Source organism: Vicugna pacos, chromosome 10, assembly GCF_048564905.1.
Source record: "Vicugna pacos chromosome 10, VicPac4, whole genome shotgun sequence".
Lineage (NCBI taxonomy): Eukaryota > Metazoa > Chordata > Mammalia > Artiodactyla > Camelidae > Vicugna > Vicugna pacos.
The window spans coordinates 45950779-45974379 of NC_132996.1; the positions used below are offsets into that span (position 1 = coordinate 45950779).

Below are 23601 nucleotides of genomic sequence, written 5' to 3' on the forward strand. Positions count from 1 at the left end.
GTTCACTCACACGCGCACACACACACTTCAAAACCTCAAGGAACTTCTACTTCAGGAGAGCGAGAGAGATACTGAACATAGAATCATACAATTCATCATAAAATGTAACTAATAGTGCCATTAAATTCTACTTGTAGCTAATTTATCTGCAATTCATTCAACACATGTAAATGAGCATCATGTGAGGCAAGAAAGGTAAAAATGGTGAACCCGACGAGCGTGAGGAGACTGACATTCCAGTGGGAATATATAATATATATAATATATTTATAATTTGATATGATATGATATGATATAATATAATATAATAAACAAGCTGAAAAATTTCTGTAGAGTGTAGAAAGTGCCATGAAGTAAATACACAGGGAACTCAGATAAAAATTAGCAGAGGCTGAGGGGGAGGGTAGCTACTTAAAATGTGTTATCAGGAAACACATCTCTAAGAAGGTGCCATTTAAATGGAGACCCAGAGCGAGCGGCAAGGGGAGCTGGGCAAGGAGCATTCGAGGGGATAGAAAGAGCAAACAGAGAGGGCAGAGACTCAGGAGCAGAAACCAGCTGTGGTCCCAGCAACGCCCAGAGGGGCCAAACGACTAGAATACAGGAGGCAGAGAGTGCAGGCGCCAGAGAGACACTGATGGGGATGCCAACAGGGGCCAGGTGGTGCAGACCCCCACAGGCCAGGTAAGGGGTTTGGACTGTATTTTAAGAACAAATTGAGGGGGAGGGCATAGCTTAATGGTAAGAGCCTGTGCTTAGCATGTGCAAGATCCTGGGTTCAATCCTCAGTACCGCCATTTAAAAAAAAACATTAAAAACAAAAAACAAGTTGAAATCCTGCCCCAGTTTCTCAGCATCGCAACAGTTTAAAAATTCCAACTGCTTATATTGTAATAATGAGGATAACATGCACTCTATTCAACAAAATAATGAGCACTGCCCCCACAACATACACACCCGCAACACTCCACCGACATTAGGTCCTCTCTGTAAGTGTGTTTCAGTAAGATGTGCTTCCAATTATAAGGTAAAGAAGTACTAGGGATGTAATGTACAACATATATATAATTAAAACTGTTGTATGTTATATATGAAAGTTAACAAAGTAAATCTAAGAGCTCTCATCACAAGGTAAAAAATTTTTTTTTCTATTTAAGTATCTATATGAATTGATGGATGGTCACTAAACTTACTGTGGTAATCATTTCATGACATATGTAAGTCAAATCATTATGCTGTACTCAAACTTATACAGTGCTGTATGTCAATTATATCTCAAAAAATGGAAGAAGAAAAAAGATGTGGTAAAATACTATAATACACAACGTGGTCTAGACTTTTTTAAAATGTAAGTCCAGTGTTCTATACATCATTGAGGCTCCTGCAAAATTCTGTGCCACACACCACACGGAAAGAAAAGGGGTGGTCTTAAATGACAGCAAGAGAACCAGGTGAATGTTCAACTAAGCAAGAAATGAAACTGTCTTCTATGCACAGCAATACTACAACAATTAATGCACAGACCCAAGTTCCTCGTTAAAAATGTCCCCAAATTGTAAAGTCACACATAAGCAAGAGATCAAAAGGAAGAACTTCGGGAAAATGGAACCCTTAAATAAGAAGTTAATGAGGAAAAGGATTTTGTAGTGACTCAAACAGTTAATCCTTATGCCTCATTTCACAGGTGGGTGTTGGTGGCACACCCATCAATGTAATGAGTTTGCACTTAAACTGGGATCAGTGTTTCACAGAGAAATGGTTTTAGAAAGCGTGGCTTTGTGCTGACCTACACTATTAATTATTCATCGTAACAGGTAAAAAAAAAAAGTGCTACAAATGATACTTTCAATAGATGCAGTAAATGGCATCAGATATTTCAAAAGGGAAGAGATTATGTGGTTTCAGTTATTTTACCATTTTGACTCCAGTCGGCAAGAGGTAACCATTACTTTAAGTGCACTTCAGTTGTTCAACAGTTAACAATGTATTAGACGAATTCCCTTACTATTTTCATCTTTAAAACACGCTTCTAGTTCCTATGCTCAAAAGTCTGTTTTATTTCTTACTGAGACTCACATACTTTTTTCCTTGCCTTAAATGAAATTACAGTAACAATTCTACACACAGATATTTACTGACGAATGTCTATGCTATCATAAACGCTTGTTCTGTATAATCAAAACTCTCCCCTTTTCTCTTTATTCCTAACATATCAATAATGTAAACATTATACTCTTATACCCTGTTACCAGTTTCGAGTTTAAAACACTTAAGAAATTCTGTTATTGTAGAAAACCTAGGACATTTGGTCTTTGAAATCCTTTAATATTCAATATAAGCGTAGACTAATGTAGAGAAAAAAATTCTAATGGAGAAAATTCTGACAGATCTTTTAATATCCTACTCAGGCAATGCTCTAGCCATTTCCCGGCTTTGTGGAAGGCTGTTAAGTTAGTTTTTTATTAATATCTACAATTCATTTTCAGATTTTACAGCCATCTATAGTCACACACTTGTCATCAAACCACTTCTGGTCGATTTCAACCCCTAATGAACTTTGGTCCTTCTAAGCACTATTTCAAAACCACAAGGAAATCTTTCATGTAATTCAGATCTGAAGATCAGATTTTCAAACTGACTCAAGTGCTGATAAGACTGTTTTACACCGGGACAGAATTTCAATTGTATCTAACTTGGCCACTACACCCACTATGCTAACAAACCCATGAACATTTCCTTCTTAAGTAAAACAGGCCTGACACACAGCTCCTTGTGTTTCTGATACATAGGAGAAAATCCCAATGCCTTTATTAAAGGAAATAGTTTGACCCCCCTCTTCACCCCCAACCCCCATCCCAATTTTGGAAATGTAAACTATGCAATGTACTCAGTGAGTGAGGAGCATGGAGGCTTGTTTAAAACATTATTTTAGAGGAAGAAACCTACAATTTCCGCAAGAAACTCTTTAAATCATCTAAATTACCAAATAAAAAAGAGAAAAAGTCATGTGCACCTTAATGTAATTATGGGCCACAAATTAGGAAAACTCTGTTTGGGTATTTTCTTGGTAATTTTTCTAACATTCAAAGATTTTAGCCTTCTTTCATTTTCAACTTCCAACTAGACAAAATCATTGAATATTTTGATTGATCATCAAATCTTGGTAAATAACTACCATTCTTTTTTGGGGTGGGAGGGTAATTAGGTTTATTTATTTTTAATGGAGGTACTGGGGATTGAACCCAGGACCCTGGGCATGCTAAACACCCACTCTACCACCGAACCCTCCCCTCTAGAAACATTCTGTATGAAGACTTAGAAGGAAAACAAGTTCTGAAGAAGCAAAAGAAAACGAGAACTGTTTAAAATGTCTAAAATATTTTGCATTAAAAAAATAATAAAATGTCTAAGGAATTCCAATCCCAGGGAGGTGAGATGGCCCCCTCCGCACACATCTGTCCGAGGTTAGAGAAAGCGCAGAGGCGGCAATGTCACGTTTCTTGAAAGAAACTCATTCCAGTCTATTTACTGAAAGTGTCTATCCGGGATCTATTCCATTAGTCACGGTAAATAACAAATCCTTATATTCTACAACTTGGCATTCTGGCAAAATGAGCCATTTAACATATTTCTACTTCAAGTTAAACTTATTGAAACTAGAAATTAAATAGCCAATACCCCAGATACTCCTTTTTATGACATTAGATACGTTTTAAAGTTTCACCTTTACAGCATATGACATGCTTTATTAGTACATATTTTTATTTTCGCATTCACTGCCCATTAACTACTAGACTGTCTAATCTAGAATCAAAAGGTAATCTCTAGTTTGCCATTTCCAGTGATGTGCTTTTGGTGCAGTTAAGAATGGTTTTATATGAGCAAGTGGAGGGACAAAGCAGTCAATCACTGTCACCTAAGCCTTCTATAGCTCACACGCATTTTTACAAATGCTATGTTTACAGTTATTTCAAAGGGCAATGAAAAAAAAAAAACCTAAGCGATAGATTAGTATACAAACACGTGATGTGGTTAAAACCTAATTCTATAACCCAGAACACGTGTGATAACTACTATAATTTTTCATTTAGTGATTCTCAAAACTTTTGTGTACCTGAGGATGATCTAGGGAAATTTTAAAAAACTGCAGCTTCTTGGATCCTACCTTTAAAGAGACAATATCCTGACTTGGAGGATATGGCCTAGGAGTCTGCATTTTATCAATTACCACCCCCCCCTACCGACCCCCAGTGATTCTGTTGCAGGTGGTCCAAGCGCCACACTTTGAGAAACCAGGCACCAATTCCACTGTATTTAGTATTAGGATGTGAACTAAAGCCATGTAAGTCTGTGCTCATTATTCTAGTAAAATAACAAACTAACAAAGTTGCTTGTTTCGAAGAACACTTTGTCATTACTTTCAGACGTTCCCTTCACCTGTTACGCAAACTGGGTAAACCAGTAATCCAAGGAAAGAACAGACAAAGCAGTCACTGCCATTATTAACAGTAACAGAGTCTACGAATGTTTACTGAGCATTTACTACATGGCAGATACGGTTAAAAGTGCTTTTCATGCATTACAGCACGTGGGAGGTAGTAAGCAAACTACTGCAGAGCGAATTTTAAATAACATGCCCAACATCCCGTAGCTGGGAAGTGTCAAAGTGGGGATTCAGAACCGGACGGGCCTGTTTCAGAATTCTAATTAATCTGAACTTACCTGAATTTCTTTTGAGAGCAATGTAAACATTCTGACAGATAAATACACAAAGGGTTTTTCTTTGACAGATAAATACGCAAATAACTTTTTCCAAGATAGAGTCCCTGAAGACAGAGAAACTGGATCTTCTACCCTGGGGCTGGGGAGACCTAAAGCTGTAGCCCTCACAACACGAGTCTACAACACACACTCTAGTATGAACAAGTATCTGTTCACTTAACATAAACATGGTTGTTTCTTTAGAATCTTCTGTGGGTTTGCATGGTCTCTGTGACACTGCTGCTGCTTGCCTGATCCCCCCACTCTGGGCGGAAGTGAGGTGTGCAAACCCAAACCACGTAGGCAATGGCCCCCGTGCTCCAGGTTCACATACCTACATGTGGACATAGACGTGGGAAAGAAGGCAAGCAAGAATAAAGTAGAGAGCTGGGTGGAAGTGCCTTTGAAAATAGTGGCTAAACATGGTAAAAACCTAGAGCTGAAATCTTGATCACTCCAAACTAAGCCAACCTTTCCTCAAAAAAAAAAACAAAAAAAAAAACACTTGAGAAGACAGCATAGGCAATTAAGTTACCACCCCCAATGTGTGTACAAAGTCCACAAATGAGGATCTATGATCAATTTGTGCTGATGATCACGACCACCTGAAACAGAAGCCTCTCTGTGGCTGTTTCCTGAGCATCATGGCACAAGACTCTGGAACTTCTGTACACACATAACTCTGGTTCCAAAGAGGGGATAACTACCGCCCACACGCCACCACGTAGAAGTGTATGCAGCAGTGTACCCAGCACTGTACGCCGGCAGCTTTCCCAGCTTCAAACACAGGAGGGGAGGTAAACCTTCTCTCTCACCAAAAGGCATTTCAGTAACAGCAACTAGCCATCGCCATTTTTATCTCAGGTGAGAGGCTAAATCTCTTCTTCCCCTCGGACTCCAGTGCTTTACGTATTTAGCAGCCAGAGTGGTCTCCTAATGGTTCAAGAAGGCAGAAAACCAAAAAGTTACTTACAAAGACTGCAAAGCACTCAGTCCTCGAATGGCTTCACTGGGTACTGTTTTCAACTGGTTGTTTTGGAGGGTTCTGAGAGGAAAAGATTTGGTTAGTGAATAATAAGCAATTGTTGACATTTTTCCTTAGAAGAATTGAGAACCATTTCTTTCAAAGTAAAAATTCCTCCTAATAGCAAAAAGGTGGGGGGTGGGGGGAGTAGGTGGGTGTCTAGACACAAAGCACCCAAGACAAGAGAATTGCCAAAGAGCGCGGGGCACCTGTCTTAAAGCTGGAAATAAACCCTGGGCCCCCACCCCAAGCCACCTCCCGACACAGACCTGCTGGGTAACCTGGGGTTGTCTCACTCTCGGGAATTAAGGCGCCCTAATTAATATTCATCACCTTAGATGCTGTGCATGTTAACTGGGAGGTAGAACAAGTTAACTGGGAGAGACAACAAGTAAACCCACTGGAATCCCTAGTGCGTTTACAAACTGAAATGAAGCAGAGCCCAGAACACAGGCATTAGATAAAGACAGTTTTACCAAAAGGACAGCAGACCCTGAGCTCTGAGGGAGCAGTGGCCAGGTCCTTAGTGAACGCAGGGCCAGGACAGAAATAAAGTTTTAATTATCTGATCGTTACCACCCGGAGAACAGAGGTATCGATCAGTACTGAAAATGAAGTCTTTGTTATTCTTGCCTAATGCCCTTCCTGGTCACATCAATAAAATGACTGCCTGACGTGAGTCATAACCACAGACTGGAATGGAAGAAGGCCCATCCAGTTCACTGAACCAGAGAGGTCTAGTGACTTACAGACAATCACCCGGCGAGGCAGTGGCCAAGTGGGGCCGGCAGTCAGTTCACCTGCTCCCCATTCGGCCAACCTCCAAGCTCCTGACCGCGGCCAGGAATTTATTTCCTGATCCCTCACAGGCTACATAAATCATAGGCATCTCCATCCCCTGTAGCTCTAAAATGACTTTACCATTTGGAGCTCTGATAAGCCTTTTTCCCCTCAGGGTCAGCTGATTTAAAAATCTTACAGCTATCAAAGAAGGAGACACAAAACCTTACCAGTAAAGTTGAAATATAATTTTGATTCAGTGCATTAGCCACACGAAAAGCCTAACATTCAACTGTCATGCACTGGAGGTCAGAAAACCTATTACTTAGACATTAACTTTTGTTATCTAGACCCAGGGTTGCCTAAATCAGCTGTAGCCTCCCACACTACCCATTGGCCACTCCTTAAATCTTTTAATCCTGAACTAAAAGAAACTGTGCTTAACCTAGCTCCGAGCATGTTGACTATGCAGAAAGAAAATACACAGCCAGCTGTGAAACTCTAAAATTGCATTACTTACAGAACTTTGAGTTCTTTCAACCCCGACAAGGCCTTTGGGTGGATAAAAGAAAGGTCGTTGCCAGCCAATCGCCTAGGGAAAAAAAAAAAAAAAGGTAGCAAGAGAAAAATAGTAATTCAGACTCTTAAAATTCAGAACTCACAAAAACCCAATCTCCTATTGAAGCTCCCCATGAAACATTTCTCAAGTCTGTCTGACATTAAACGTGGACTTAAACCTTTGCTAAAGTGATCCCAAGGTTCCTCCAATGAGATAAATGTCTCTAGAATTTTTTTTTTAACTCCAATACAGTAATTTAAGCAGGCACATTTTTATTCCGGTGAGGTCAAGCAAGCTGAAACACATTAGGCCAAATTAAGTTTGCTATTCATGGTCACTCTCTGCAGTTTGCAGTGTTTTCCAAGTGCCTTATAAATACAGACCGCTGGTCAGCGGGCAGGAGTTTATACAGATCAGAGCAAAGCAGTCTGTCAAGGAGGAATGCCTTGGGGAGGCCAGGCAGCCGGTTATCTCCCCATGACCAAGGGCAGCATACTCCGGGAGAAAGAGAGGCAAAAAGTGAAAGTCACTGTAAGCATAACTTGCCAAACAAAGGCATATTTTTTTTTTAAACAAAGTTTGTCCTAAAGAAATTTCAAAGTGACACATTTAAGTGGGAGCAAGAGTGAAGGAAGGAAAGGATAAGCATTCTTTGAGTCCTTTTGTAAGAAAGGAACACACACTTCATACTGAGCGCCACTTTTCCTCCCATTTTCCCGGCCACACAGACACGTGAGGGAAAGTTGGACAGAGGACTTTAGGAAGAAGCAGCTGGAAGTCGTACAACTCAGAGAAGTAATTTGTAAACAGGTGAACTGAAGGAGGACCCTTGAGTAACGGCAGATTTGAACCACATGGGTCCATGTACACGCAGGTCTTTTCCAGCAGTAAACACTGCATGCCACACAGTCCAGGCTGGTTGACTCCACGGATGTGGAGGAGCCTTGGATAAGGATGAGGTGGCGTGGTAACTATAAGTTATCAGTGGATTAAGTCTTGCATTGTTCAAGGGTCAATGGTATCGACTTTAAAATGCCAGTTGTGTGCCCGTGTGATCACACACAGGACTGCTTCAGCTTCCTGGCTCCGGCAGGGGTGCTCTCCCAGGCAACGAGATTTTGTTACCTATGATGTTTTAAAAATGTTTTCTCCCCAACATGTCATGGGATCATAGTCATCAAGTCATGTCAATTCCTCCTTTAAAAGATCTATTTCCATTATCCTCTCTCTTCTTTCTGTAAGCACCCTGCACCGCTGGGCCTTATTCATCCATTCATTCATTCACTAAAACCTTGCATTTACCGATGGACAAATATGTGTGTCTACTCAGCGCCAGGCACACGACATCCTCTTCTTAGACTTCAAGTGCCCTCATTTCTATCTGCTCATCTTAGACACCCTGATTTAAGGGGCATAAGGAAGGCTCCTTTACACTTCCTAAAACTTGAAGTCACTGAGGTCTGAAATTCCGCTTTTCAGATGCATTATTTTCCCCTTGAAGTTCTTGTCCCAGTTAAAATGCAGACAGCCCTGGAAAGGACAACACTTGACCCTTACTTAACATTAACACAGAAATGTGTACAGAGATGTGTGTCAGTTGTGGGGTGGGAGCGGGGAAAATAAAAGGACAAAGTGAAAGCGCACAAAATTTTGCCTTAAATAGCAAGGACAACAATGCTGGATTCTCAGGCAACACCGCAGGTTTACAGCAGGGTTCATGCCCCTCAACTAAATTCTTCCTAGAAAGCCCGCACAGCACACAGGGCTGTGTTTCTCACAAGGCTCCCTGGCACCTAGGCCCCAAACCGCACGCCTTCCGAGGGCTTCCCACCGTCCAGGCTCACGATTGCCTACTTTGTACCACATAGAAAATGCAGGATTGGAGAAGATGGTTTTAAGGCTTTTCAATGCTTCTATTTAAAAGTATTTCTCTTCAGCAAATCCTTTGGGTTCTAGACTAGCCAGCTTCACCAACACATCTTTAAATGCCTCACCTCACAATCTCATCTTCACCCCTTAAACACCCAACTCTATTGTGACTTTCTGTGAAAACTGCACTTCTTATCAACATGCCTTATGAACTCTTGGAACACTCAATGAAACAGGCCACTTTGTACCGACTGTCTCTTGCACATTAGTCTTAATAGGCCAAGTACCAAAGCTTCCAAGAACGGGGCACACATCTCGTAACTCTGTTACCACTCACCACTGTGTCAACCCATTAGTCAGAAACTGCTTTCTCAGCATCTCCTCCTTGAAAACAGGTAGCATCCCACAGTCTCCCTTAGCGCAGGCTTAGGACAAGCTCTCTCAAGGGGCTTCCCCCCCATCACCACACTCACCCATCGCATTCAGCTGATAAAGCTCATTGCTGTAATGCACTGTTTAAAAGGTCACATTTTTATAAGATCAAATTGGACCATAATGGGCAATAACCTCCTTCCCTCAAGGGCGGCAAGTAGTCATATGACTATGGTATCTGAAAGGGAAAAAGCCAAAACAGAGCAAAACAAACAAAACAACAACACTATGAACAGACCAAAGCTGTCACTGGATTCACATTCTTTTGTCTCTAATATTAGTTTTGAACGTCCCCATATCTATGGGCTTTCCTTGAGGAGTTCAGTCTATTGTATGAAAAAGAGTATTTTACAAAGAAGCAAAGGAAATAGCAAAATGCAGAGCATCTGATTTCCTTTACTTGTCGACAGAAAAGGGTGCTGAGCCACATTAGCCAAAATATTTGTTTCCTTTCCCTAAGTACCTGCCTCTTTATAAGCCCTGGGAAAACTAAAGTAGCTTCCAGAAGTCTCCTCTCTTTCTCTCCACTACTTATCGTTCGAAGAAGTGACCAAATGAGCTCTGCATGTGGCTTATTCTGGAATCCGAGCCCGCTATCTGGAGAAGTAAACACCACTAAGATGCGGTGAGTGGTGACCACGCTGGGCAAGGGGACACGCTACTCACACCACTCCGACGGCTTCGTTTCTTACTAGAGTCAAACATATCGGGTGGAACCTTCTGGAATGTGTCTACCCACGTTTACCAAGCATCTGGGTTAATGAATAATAAACACAGCCGCTTGGTAAATGTGCTGAAGCTTCAGCCAGGGCACCTTCCCGAGCCTCTTCACATTTTGCTTATTTCATGAGCCAGTATTTCTTACAGTAAATCCTGGGGGTGCTTCACGTCCAAAAATTCAGACACAAGAGAGGGCAAAGTGAATAAAGAACAGGGTAAGGGACCAAGTCCCCAAAACTCTGGAAGAAAAACCCCACTAGCGAATGCACCCAGGTAGGTAGTCGCAGGCACTGGGTGAGGCCATTTACGTGCATTTGTTTTAATCATCTCAGGACCACAGCCCCACTTCTCTGGGTCTCCAGGAGGCTAGGTGACTTGGAATAAGTCACACAGTGGGTGAGTGCGGGAGCCAGCACTCCAGTTCTCGCCTGGCTGGCTCCCACGCTCACCCATGTCCTTCTGCATGGCGATGCCTCTGGTGTGTCACCAAGAGGCTGGGCAATGACTCCCAGAAGGTGACACAAAGTGAGCACAGGCGAGTCGGTATCTGTGTCTGAGCAGCGACAGCTCTCACGCAGCAGACCAGCACTCACAGCAGGGACTACGGGTGAGGAGCTCAGAGCTGCAAGGACGGAGGCGTCTTCTACAGACCAACGCTGCCATCCTCCCCACAGCCAAAGTTGACTAGGAGGATGGAGGGAGGGAAGACAGGACCCCTGAGTGGCTACGGGTGGCAGGGGGCATTCTCTAAACCCACTCTGACTCGACGTAAGATATAGAGCACTCTCTGACGTGCTTCTATAGGAACGCCCGAGGAAAGAGAGGTGGCTGATCTTGAGGAAGACTTTGTCACCAACGGCCTCCCCTGGCAAAGACCAGCTCCTTCTCCTACACCTGCATTTGTCTGTGCTATACCTGATGGTTTTCTTAGCATACCACTTCACGAGGACCTACTGTCCGGCTCCAGAAAACCGTTTTTTTTTTTTTTTTGAGACACCCCCACCTTTTTTTTAACTTTGTTTTTTATTGAAGTGTGGTTGATTTACAATGTTTGTTTCTGGGATACAGCAAAGCAATTCAGTTACACATATATATATATATACGTATATTTTTCAGATCCTTTTCCATTACATGTTATTACAAGAAATTGAATATAACTTGGTAAATGATATTTGTATCTTTTGTTATTCTTCTGATGACTGTGAAGCTCTAAGGAAAAAAACTCATTAGGGTGAGCCTGGAAGAGTGAACAGTGGTAAAATGTTCCACTTGCTTAGGGAAGAGGGTCCCAAGCATCACTGCCACCTGCTCTGTGCCCCGTAGCTTCTCAGTCTCCAAAGCGCAGAGAGAACCTCAAGCAAAGTTTCAGTCCATCCACTCTTTTCCTCTTCCTGCTGCCACCTGAGTCTAAGCCCTCATTTTCTTCCTCCTGGAATATTGCCATGAACCTCCACAAGACTCCTGCCTCAAACCACTTAATTGTAATACCGTGAGATCTAAATCTTAAACAGCACAACTCAGAGCATTTTCCCAAAGGCTTTTCCCCCACGCTGAATTAGCAGGACTTCAGTATGGGCCTCTCTTCCTTTCTCACCTTACTCCCCAACGTTCCTTATGTCCTATAGGTTAGTACATCATGCTTTTCCCCCTCTGACGCTTTGCCCTTGATACTTCGAAATACCCCCACTCCAGTCCCCCTCAGCTGGAACCTTACTCATCATCACTATCCAAACTGGAGGCTACCTCCCTGTGACAGCAGTATGATATCACCTTCCTTTGATCCCACAGGTATCACCCCCCACCCCGCTGCATGCATCTTGTTTTGCTTCTGGTTACTATGAACGTGTCACATCTCCTTCAAGTGTCTTATACATGCCTTATGGGCAGGAACTAGGTCATATTCATTTTGTGTCCTCTTGCAGGGGACCTCGTGAAACAGACACTCCAGTGTTTGCTGGAATGCCTCAACGAAGCCCCAGGATCAGCCTCTGCATTCAAAAACAAGTGACACTGCTACCTAAGGCGTGGGGAAAGCTTACTCATTATCTCCACGTTTCTGCATGTTTTTTCCTCTTGTTCCATTGCGACTCCCCCTCCCTCCTTCACTTCTACCCTTCCCTCTCCTAACAGGTCAGAGCTACTTGGCTTGATTTTAAGTGCTGTGGCCACAGTGTTCTTTCTTAACCTTGGTATATTTTCTTCAGGGAGTGAGGAGGGCCTTGAACAGGAGGACACCAGTCCACTGGTCAGTGGTGTTATCTCAACACACACTGGCTCGTGCACAGGATCACACAGAATTAAAACAAGTCTAGCAGGACTTCAAATGGGGACACGCTCTCCCTCAAGGCGACTCCTATTTATTCTGCTTGCTACAGCAGTCCCAGAGGCAGAGGCAGATTGGGGAGGGATGGAGAAAGGGTGGAGGGGAGGGAAACTGCCATCCATCAGCCTTCCTCTCCCATCGGATTTGGAGCCGTTCCAGGAAACAGGATACAAGAGGCTCAGTGTCTGATGTCTTTATGGATCTGTTTTGCGTGCATTTATTATTCATAGGGACCATAAATTCACATTAAGGGCTCCTTCTAGGGGAGGCTAGAGTTTTCAATATATCCTCGATTCTTAATGCATATGCTATATGATAGTTTCTATCTGCCATCCCTCCCAGAAGTAAGACAGGAACGGCGCTGGTTAAATGGACATGGATCCACGGTCATCTGTGTCAGAGGGTTTGTATCTTCATGAAACACGCGGAATTAGACTGGGGTTTTTGCACGCGGGAAGCAATTTAAAGAAACGAGAGAGGCCGTGTGAAAGAGAGAGCGTACCAATTGGTGTTAACTCCTTGAGAAGTGCCTGGATTTAGGTTTCTTCTGGTTCGTTACAGAAATGTCATTGTAGCCACTTGGCTGGAATTCCAGCCAAGAGTCAACGGAGGAAGGACTACCATATCCGCACTGACTAGACACACGCACCGAGATGGTGCGGGGGGGAGGGCGGTGAGGGGTCAGAAGCTTCCAGCAGCCGCTGTGAGGAGCCACGGGGTGGAGCAAGCAGAGGGAGGCCGAGCGGCTGCAGCAGGAAGGCCCAGGCCCCAGCACGGTCTGCACACAATCGGGAGCTTCGCTCGGGGCCACCTCTCCATCCCCGAGAGAAGTGGTCCGGGCGTAGGTGACAGCCACCACTTCCTGTCCATTCACGTGGTGCCTCCCTCCACTTTGCAGAGGTGGTAACCAGACAGCCTGGCACTGTGTCAAGTCCCAACCGAACGTGAGTCTGTGCACCACCCTTCCTTCTTTCTGAGCCACGCTTATCTACCCCTCAGCCACGTCTTCTCACCTCCCTTACCATTTCTTTCCACACCTTTGTCTCCCTACCCAACAGCTTCTCCTTGGAAGCCACACAGATGACCTCTCACTGCTTGTAACCCAAACACGTCCGGGCTGCCCCTCCTGCGAGGCCATCACGTTCTCTCCAGCGGGTGGATCAGCACGGCGTTGAGCTCCCGGCCAGCCCGAGACTCGCCCCCAGAGATGGCGTTTCCAGTTCAAAACCCAACTGGCCAGGTGAGGCCACGGGAAAGCACCCAACAGGAGATGAGTGGCGTCTTCCTACTAAATGTAACTTGAGGTCAGCAGGACCCCCAATTCTGGCAACAGTTTCAAGGTAAAAATTTTTTTTAAATGATAGGGCATACCTCTAATGAGTCCTTAATCATCAATTTATTTCTATCTTAAGGCCCCACTAAGTGCTTAGTACTTTGCTGGTTCCCGGGAAAAACAGAGCGCAAGAAGTGATACTGTTCCCAGGCAGGGACATTTGGTAGCAGCACACAGTTACAGAAAACTAGCCCTTGTGCAGTACTTTCATTGTCATCGCCCGACTCCACTGGCCCTGAAAGGGACTCCGTGCAGTGGGCCTGCTCCTGCTGCTTTGTAAACAGGTAAGGAAAGTGAGCCTATTGCCTCCACGCCTGGTCCAAGGTCCTGCAGCACAGCGAAACGATGTAAATCTCAGAAATAAAGTGAGGTAATTAAAAACAAAATTATGTAAACGCTAGAAACAGAACAATGTTGTTTTGCGTTATTTTCTATAAATGACTTCTGAAAGGACCAATGCGTGTGGCTATTTTCTGAGTGAATACAGAGAGCCAACAGCTAACTCGCATCCTTCATAGCTCCCCTTGGACAGCCTTCTTACTGAGGTTAAATAAACCTCACCGGACACAGGAAATCAGAGCCCAGAATCAACTAACCATGTTTCACTTACCCTTTTCTTCCCCTACCAGGGAAGCATTTTATATTTTCATATAACTTTCATGTAAGTTTCATATGCAAAATTCCAATGTGTTTTATGAACATGCATGTATTAAGAACCCTTATTGTGGAAATTCCCGAAGTTTTTAATATAGTCTTCCTTTACAGAGAAGGGAAAAATTATTTCATATATATTATATTATATTACCTTACATATTTCTGTTTAAAAGCACAAAAATGAAAGCAGTAATGCTTATCAAAAAATAAACTCATCCTTGCTAAAACTCAGCCTACGGGCCACCTAGAACGCTTCCACATACTACAAGAGCTTTATTCAATTCAGAGAAACTTACATTCCACCAGCACCCAATTGCCCTTTGTGTTTTCTACTTCCTCGTACCGTCAGTAACCCATAGAAGACTTTATTTTGTAGATAAATCAGTAAAAACCCTGGCAATGGTTACATTTCCTGAGCACAGTTTACTCTGACAACCTAGTCATTTATCCTCTGGCAATAAACACACACAATATCCACCCATAGGAGGAAACACGTTACAGCTTTAAAACACATTTACAGCTGACATCAGCCAACAAACATTAACCTTCTGCAACCAGCTATAGGTATGGCAAAGTAAATACTGAGTTTTCCCAAGACACTTCTCATTTCTTTTCTTTCACAGAAGGATAATTCATTAAACATAAAACTTCAGTGGAATTTAATTTTTACATAGGCTGATAAGATTTATTACATCAATAAACTCAAAATAAGAAGAAATCCTTTGTCTTAGCCCCTCCCTCAATGTCAAGTTCAAAAACATGGTCACTGTCAGCAAAGGTCACACAGGAGAGAAGGGTGACAAAAGGCCCTACCTTTAGAGGAAAGTCAGTGGAGCTGATGAGACAGGTACATACTGACATATGCAGAGCACAGAATAACAAGGCCCTCAGCCCAGCACTAAGGGGTGAGCAGCAGGGAAAGGGCAAGAGCAACTGGGAAAAGAAAGACCAGGGAAGGCTCCCTAGGGCCGTAAGGGCTCAAAACAGACCAGATAAAACGAGCGAAATGTGCATAGTATGCAGAGGAACCATGGCACATACTGCTGGTTGTCTACCAAACACTCATTCCCTCCTTCCTGGCAGAGCCTGGATTTGTTCAAATATGACTCAGCTCCATTAGTAAATTCTGATTGGTCTTAACCAACCAGGCTGAGAAAGGAAATTGTACACATCTACCAAAAGTCTTGAAGTATATACAACAAAATATTAACCATGGGTATCGTTCAGTGGTAAGATGATGGGTGATTATTTTTCCTCTCTTCTCCTTATCTTTTTACGCATCCAGATTTTTTAAATTGAGTATTCATTAATTTTAGGATCATTTACTTACAAAACCGAGTGTGTCAATGATACAAATATTTCTAACATCTTTAACATAACCTTCTTTGATGTATCTATAAAGTCCAACAGAGGAAAACGATGAACAAATCCTGAGTTAAAGTTCCACTAAAGCATATAAAATTGTGTCAAACAAGCATGGCTTGACTAAGAGTGGACAATACATGAAAGAAATGACTTTTCCTCACTGGAAAATTCAATCATGCTGGTAGACTATTAAATACATTTTCACTCACTTGAAGTCAGTACTCCTTTTAGTCAAAGAACAAATAATTAGCTTTGATGACCATAGATACATGAGCCAGCAAACTGTGGGTTCATTTGCCTCTCTACACTTTCTGAATTCAATGTCAGACACTTTAACAATGAACTGCTGATTCTCCCGCTGGATTTTCCCCAGTTGCTTAGGAAACACTGACTTTACCCAAGTTCTGAGTCTATCACATGTTTTATTGCCTCTACTTCGAAGCTGCTAAGCACTTAGGAGCCTGCTGGTTCCACTATAAACCTAAATTATTTGAGCTTTAACCTTCCTATTCTTCAGTGATCCCTTGTTCATTTCAGGTTGATCCAAGGAAACAAATATTGCCCAGGGTGTGTCTACTCACTAGATTCCAGTGGGCTGTCATAACTATGGTTTCTTTCTCTTGGGCATGTTTTCCAACCCTTCTGTTTCCTTTGGGGGCCTTCTCTGCTCCAGGTAGTCCTAGCTGGGGTGAGTCCAGGACCCAGGTTGGACCATACCAACCAGCACAGAGTCAAGTGACCAGTTCAAGGACAGGTACCTGAGGCCAGTCTGGCCAACCTGAGTCCTACTGGGAGTTTTCTGCTGAAGGCAGCAAGGAAGACTTTCGATGTCCATCTTGAATCTCAAGATGCAAAGATGTCCGTGGGGCTGCTGCAAGGTTATATTTCCCCCTATATGGAGACAGGGTGCTTGCAACAGGAAAGAACAAAGCCAAAACATAAAAGCAGAGACAACTGAAGCTGAGAGAAATGGCAAGCATGAGAAAACTCTCATAACTCTGAAACCCTGAGATCCAAGACCATCTGAAGTCAACTCTACCTCTGATCTTCCTAGTTCTACGTGAAATAATAAATCCTCTTTTATGCCTCAGGTGGGTTTCTTTGATACAGTATATATTCTAAACTTTATCTACTCTCCCTAAACCAGAAACTATCTCCTAGCAGTCCCCAAATGCCTGCTTTGTGATGAACTTCTTTACTCCAAAGTCACTCTTTACAACCCTCAGTAGAAATGATTCTTTAAAGCCCACCCCCCATAACACACACACAACCACTTAAATTCAGGACCTTTTCACATTATCTGGCTACCGGCACCTTTCTAGCACAGCCATGCTGATTATTCCTTTCTTGTGAAAAGCCTCCCCTCCCACAGGTCCCGGGGCACAGTCCTGCCCTAGTTCTCCTGCTCCTCCTCCACTTGGTCTCCTTCCCACACCCTGATTCGAGTGTTTCCCAACAAGCTGTCTTTGGCCTCTTTCCCTTTCCGTCTTCCCTCTCTCCCTTGGCAAGCTCTTCCAACCTAATGTTTCCAGTAATCCCCTCAAAAGAAAGGACTCTAAAATCCATCCCCATGAAACTTTCTTCTACAATCTCCATCCATGAACGTCTAGTCTGGGCTCCGCACCTGTATTTCCAGATGCCCTGATCCATCTCTCACCTAAATTCAATATGTATTCAAAACGGCTTGCAATAGCTTCTCTTCTGAAACAATTTCTCTTTCTTTAATTTAGTAGTCTTTAATTTTGCCAAAGCACCACCGGACCCCTGGTAATCTTAAAATGAAGTGTTACCCACCGCACCGCCCTCATCCCAGCTGAGACACCCTTCTATTCCCACAGTCGCTTTTGCATAGTTTCCTCCTCCCTCTCCCCGCTTCTCAGCCACCCTTGTTATGATTCTCCCAATCCTCGCCTGGACTTTGCCCTTATCGTCCTCGTTTGTCTCCTTGCACCCTCTCAGTCCCAAGCATCCTGCCCTCTGCTGGGTGATTACACTGACAGAAGGTCACATCTGATCAAGTCATTTCCTAGCTCAGGAAATTTCAAAAGCCACTCAGAAGTTGACACTCCTCCATTAGTCGGCCAAGAAAGGTCCTCAGCCTGGCCCCGAACTCCTTTCAAGGTTTCTTTCCTGTAATGTCCTTTCAAGAATTCAGTCCTAAAACCAAACCAAACACCAAAGCATTCCTCCTACCTACCCCATTCTGTCTCCACAGCTTTGCTCATCCTGTTTTTCCCACATTCCCTCGGGAATAACTCTGACCATCCCTCACGGCTCTCCAGAAATGCCGACTCTGTGATGAAGCCTTCCTTAATCTTCTTTGCGGGAAGGTATTTCCCTTCTCCTTTGAATTCCCATAGCTCTACTATACCACTGTCTCTCTTGAAGGCAAGCATCCCAGTTTAATTCAACACTGCATGCAGTGCTTTACCTAACAAAAGTTTATTGAATCAATGAATTGCCTAATAAGTCTTTCCTCATCCTTTCCACATAGACAAGGGCATAGTCAGATGTGGGACTGAAACCAGGTCCTTTACTAATGTGCTGTGTGATCTTGGGAAAGTTACTTAACCTCTCTGAGGAAAAACTCAGCCTCCTTCCTCATCAGCACAATGGGAATAAACATAGCTCACGGAGTTGCAAGAGTTAAAACAATGTTCTGGTAGGGCCTATCTGGTACATAGTAGGTCCAATTAGTACAAGGTCCCTCCCACTTCTCTTTTCACCCTCATTCCCTAATCTCAAAGCTCCCCAAATGATACACAGCGAATAGAATGAATCAGAACATCAATACTCCTCTGTGAGATCACTCTGTACTTCCCAACAGCAAGTGCCATGAGCTTGGATACCAAGTCATCCTACTCAAACACATGAAGTGGGACAAGAGAACGCTTCCAAGAACATAAGATTTTTAAGTGTCAAATATCACTGGAGCAACTGAGGAGCTCTTTCAGTTTGGGGGAGGAATTTACTGCAGTTGATGAAGTTTATGTGAGAAGCCTTCATCAAGGGAGTGCTAAGCAAGTCAAACATTAGTTTGGAAATTCCTTGCAAGTGCTGGAAGAGAACAATAGTCAGTTGCTTTCTACAGCTGCAAACAACCTGCAAGACTGAGATGACGTATATGCATCGCAGAGACATGGAAGCTGACGGGATGTCATGGACACAGCACTGAACTATGCAGGTCTGATTCTAGCTTGGATGCAGGCTCGCTGTGGGGCGTGGAGCACGCTGCTCACCTATTGCTAGGCCTTCACATTCTCCTCTATAAAATGGCATGACTGGACAAGAAAACCTCATTCTAAGAAGAACCCCTTGTTAACAAGCTTTTCGTCCAATGAACTTACTTAGGGAAAGGCTGAGTAACCAACCACCTTTGAGCATTAGCTGTGGACAGACTTAGAATTGTAGACGAGGGTCAACAGATGTCCTCTTACGCTTCCCTCCAATCCTGTGCCTCTCAAGGTAATATCATTGCTTAGAAATTAAGAGGAAAGACTTCAATCAGATCAACGTGGATTCACATCCTGGCTCTGCTAGTCACTGTATGACCACAGTGAGTTTTTCACCTCTCTAAAGCCCTCATGTCCTCATCTATAAATTAGGGTGATAATAAATTCTGTTTACATCTTAGGCATAGGAGTCTTGCAAGCATTAAATCAGACAGTGCGTACTAAGTTTTTAGCACATAACAAGCTCTCGATAAATGTGGGCTGCCATTATTAATTCTACAGAACCCTAAAATCATTTACCAATGGCAGACTTTGAAGATTTTTAATCATATGCAGTAACTCAGACAGAGGCCACAAAAATCGGTTCCAGAAATTTAAAATGAATTATCAACACACACCACCAGGAGCACCTTGTGGTTTTAGATTGTATCCTGAACCAGAAATTTGTTTCTTTCACTATAAAGAATATTAGGGGAACAGCTTTTACTTTTGACTAAGAATCACAGATCAGATCATATATACCAATGCCAGTTCTCTAAGTTTGACAACTATGTTGCAATTATTTAAGCAAATATCCTTGTGTTTTTGGAATAACCAAGGTACTATTTAAGGTAAAGAGGCATTATGACTGCAACTTACTTTCAAATGGATCAGAAAAACAATGTACATACATTTCACATTTTATATTGTGAGTATGGGTACCTGTGTGTGTATGTTTGCAGAGTACATTAACATTTGGGGAATCTGAGTGTACAGTACATGTAAAAATTCTTTACGTTTGCAACATTTTGTAAGTCTGAATTTATATACTTACGTGTGCATGTATATGTGTGTGTGTATATATAGTTTTATATATAAGTATTGGCCAAATTATTTAAAGTTTTTAATTTTGACGCACTCTGTTTCTATCTGATTTGAAATCTCCCTGTTCAAATTATTTACTAACCTTCTCTTGTAAAGTAAGGCCTCCACTTAGAATTAATTGTCCTACAGACCAAAAAAAAAAAAAGGCACTCAGAGACCTAATTGTCACTCTAGCATTGTTATGCGCTCCCAAGTCAAAGTACATTTTGAAATGGAAGGAATTATCCTAGTCTTGCAGTATGTATTAAACAATCACTGTATAAGTGCCAGAGCTGGCAACGGTTTCCACTGCTGTTGCAATATCGAAGCTCAAAGCAACATCCATGGATTCTTCACTGGTGGCCTATGGAAAAGGAGTTGGACGTTCCTTCTGCTGTTTCTAATTAAATCAATTTCACAACTCCACATTTCAGCCATTCCCTGCATGGCTCCCAGTGCCCTGACAGGTCTCAGGGAGAGCCGAAAATAGTTGTGGCAGCGTCACAGCAGACAATAGACCCTGTGGATGCTAAATTCACATCTTCCAAAAATTCTGCCTTTCCTTTCACATCCCTCACAGAAACCTGTATTGGCCCACTCCAGTTCCCACCTCAAGCAAAACCGCCTCTTCCCCTAACACCTCAAGACTGCAGTGTGCGAGAGGATTGAGTGACATTCACGTGACTCGTGTGGATGGAGCACTTTATGGTCATGAAGCGCTTTTACATAAGTAATTGCCTTTTCCCTTTACAGTACTACTGTGAAGTCCCATTTTAAAGAGGAGGAAACTGAAGGGTGAAAAGTCAAGAGACTGTCCCAAGATTTTGGACATTTTTTTCTATTGAACTGAGGGCCGGATCCTATGTTTTTGGATTCCCATAGAGAAGGCGGGGGGGCGGAAATCAGTGAATGGCCTCTAGTCTTTTAGGACAAAAATCCTAGTCACCTCTCTTCACTCACACTCATAGCCAATTCAGCTCCTTCAGGATAAAGTCTAAACTCCTTAGCTTAAAAAGTCCCTCAGTGATCTGGCCCCATCTCCTAAGATTTCTCTAGCTTTCAATAGCTCAAATTTCTCTGTATTTCAGTTGGAATAGCTAACAACTTCCTGAACGCTAACACTTCTGAAGTGTCTACCTCTGTGCCTTTGCACATGCTATAAGGGTCTTCCTGGAGCACCTTTACCACCTAACCTCATCTGGCTAATTCCCGCGTGTCCTTCAAGACTCAGCTGAAGTTATTCAGCAAAGGCTTTCCCAAGTCCTCCAGTCTCAAGGCAATGGGTTACTTTAGGCTTCCACTGACCCTGCACACACTTCATCAGCAGTCCTCACCAAGCCGCACTGAGTGTTGGGTTCATCTCTTCCTCTGGACTGATGCTGTCCAACCGAACTTTCTACAGATGTGGAAGCTTTCCATATCTACACTATCCATGACAACAGCCACTCACCACAGGTGGTTACTGAGCACTTGAAAGATGGCTAGTTCAACGGAAGAATTGGAGATTTAAATTTTATTTCACTTAATTGTCGTAAATCTAGATTTAAATAACCACCTGTGGCAAGTGGCTATGCTATTGGACAGCACAGCTCCAGACAGACTGTCAACTCCAAGGACAAAGACCATACTTGCCTCTGTATCCCTGGTACCCACCACAGGACCTAGCAGAGGATTCAGTGCTTGTCGAAAGAATAAGTGAACGTGCAAAGTATCTATAAACACTTCCTAACTATACTTGGAAAGTGACTCTACTCAATACTCAGAGCATTCTGGATTATCGTATAAAATTCAGCCAAACCACTCACATCTTATAAAGTGCACCACATTAATGATGATGGGAAAAAAATAAACTCTCAGTAAATCCCTCATTTCTGCTCAGGGTACTTCAGCTCCACACTCACTCCACTCTTAAATGACTTCCAGATGACTTCTGGACAAATCGTGATGCTGTTTATGAAATATTACAATACTCATGGCAGCATCATTCTGGAATGTCAAAATCAGCCATGGTGTTTTATAAAGAAAAAACCTGGGATTTTTATTCTGCTTATTATATTAACACGGAAAAGAAATTCCCTTGAATGCCTTAAGTATTCCTAGCGTATTAAAGACTGTTTCGAAAGAGTCTTTAAAATCAGCCATCAGCGCTCCTGACTGAATTCATTTTTGAAATCCCATACGGTATTGGGAAGAGCTGGACTAACTTGATTTGATGGGCTTCCTCACTGTGAGAAGCCAAATACGGACAGAATGCGACCTCGCTAGAAAGGACTGGCAGTCAAATCCAATTTGGTTCCAATTAAAATTCTCGCTTGACAGAATTCAGGAGCTTGACATATGCTTGGTCATTTGAGATTTTAAGAAATCCAAGATGCGAACTTCACAAAGCAGAGATTAACCAGGGAGGACTCCACATCCTGGAGCTCACTACCAAATCCCTCCGAGTGAAGCTGGCTGGGAATCAAAGGCGTGGACAAAGGTGGTCTGCACACACTGGCCCACCTGGAGCAAGGACAGCGTCTCCATTTCCCACCGGAGGAAGGGTGGTGGGGGTATGGCTCACATCCCCGACGGTTATACAGTGACTGAATCACCACTCATTAATGTTCTTTCATTGTATAATTACTTCTTAATCCTTAAGGCTAAAACTGCATGTGAATTAAAAAGAAATAGGTAAAGCATCTGAGAGCTTGACTGGGAGGGTGGGAGGTAGGGGGCTTCAAATACCTAGTTCATTCCCTTTTCATCCAACTAAAAATTTTTAATTAGAAATGAGTAACTATGTCTTACAAAATAATGAATGTTCACTATAGAAAAAAAATAGGCAAAAATAAAATAAAACATACACTTACTTAACCCTGGTGCCCAGAGACAGCATCTGGTATATGGGTTGCTGACTTTTTTTTTTTTTTCTCCTCCCTCTTAGGCACTTTTAAAATCATGAAATAAATACTAGCTTGCATTTACATAACACTGACTGTTTCATGCACTGCCTTAAGTATTTAACATCTATTTTAATTCATTCTGCCTTCACCAGCATCCTATGAGAGAGGTTTCTGTTGTTATCGGTGCCTTATAGACAAAGAAACCGAACAGAGGGAGGTTAAGTAACTTGACCCAGTTCACAAGCTTGGAAGTGGCAAATGATCTCCGTCCCATTTTGGCTGTGGGAACATTATGTTCAACTAAGTAGTGTGGGAAGGAAAATGTCCCCTTAACTTCATTAAATCCTTAACTGCTGTTTCAGGGCTGTCGGAAGCAGGGAGGCACAACCTGCGTGTCCTATACTCGATGCCTGTTCCCCACGCGCGGGGAGGGGCTGAGCTGAGCTGGGAGACAGTCACTGACTTGGATCTAATTAATACTCCACAGCTGGCTGTAGGGCACAATCTGTAATATGAATTTAGATTCCTCCAGGGCTATGTCTCTTTGATGTTCTAACCATCAGACTGTCACCTACCTTACTGCCTCCACATCTTACATAAT

General features: G+C 42.8%; 1 protein-coding gene across 1 annotated transcript in view; it reads right to left on the minus strand.

Moving 5' to 3' along the window:
* LGR4 (leucine rich repeat containing G protein-coupled receptor 4) overlaps positions 1–23601 on the minus strand; it is a 91011-nt gene that overhangs the window by 19343 nt on the left and 48067 nt on the right. Inside the window, exons 3-4 of the mRNA XM_072969695.1 lie at positions 7086–7157; positions 5735–5806 (exon numbers count right to left, since the gene is read on the minus strand). Coding sequence (XP_072825796.1) covers positions 5735–5806; positions 7086–7157 — 144 coding nt within the window. The remainder of the gene's footprint in view (positions 1–5734; positions 5807–7085; positions 7158–23601) is intronic.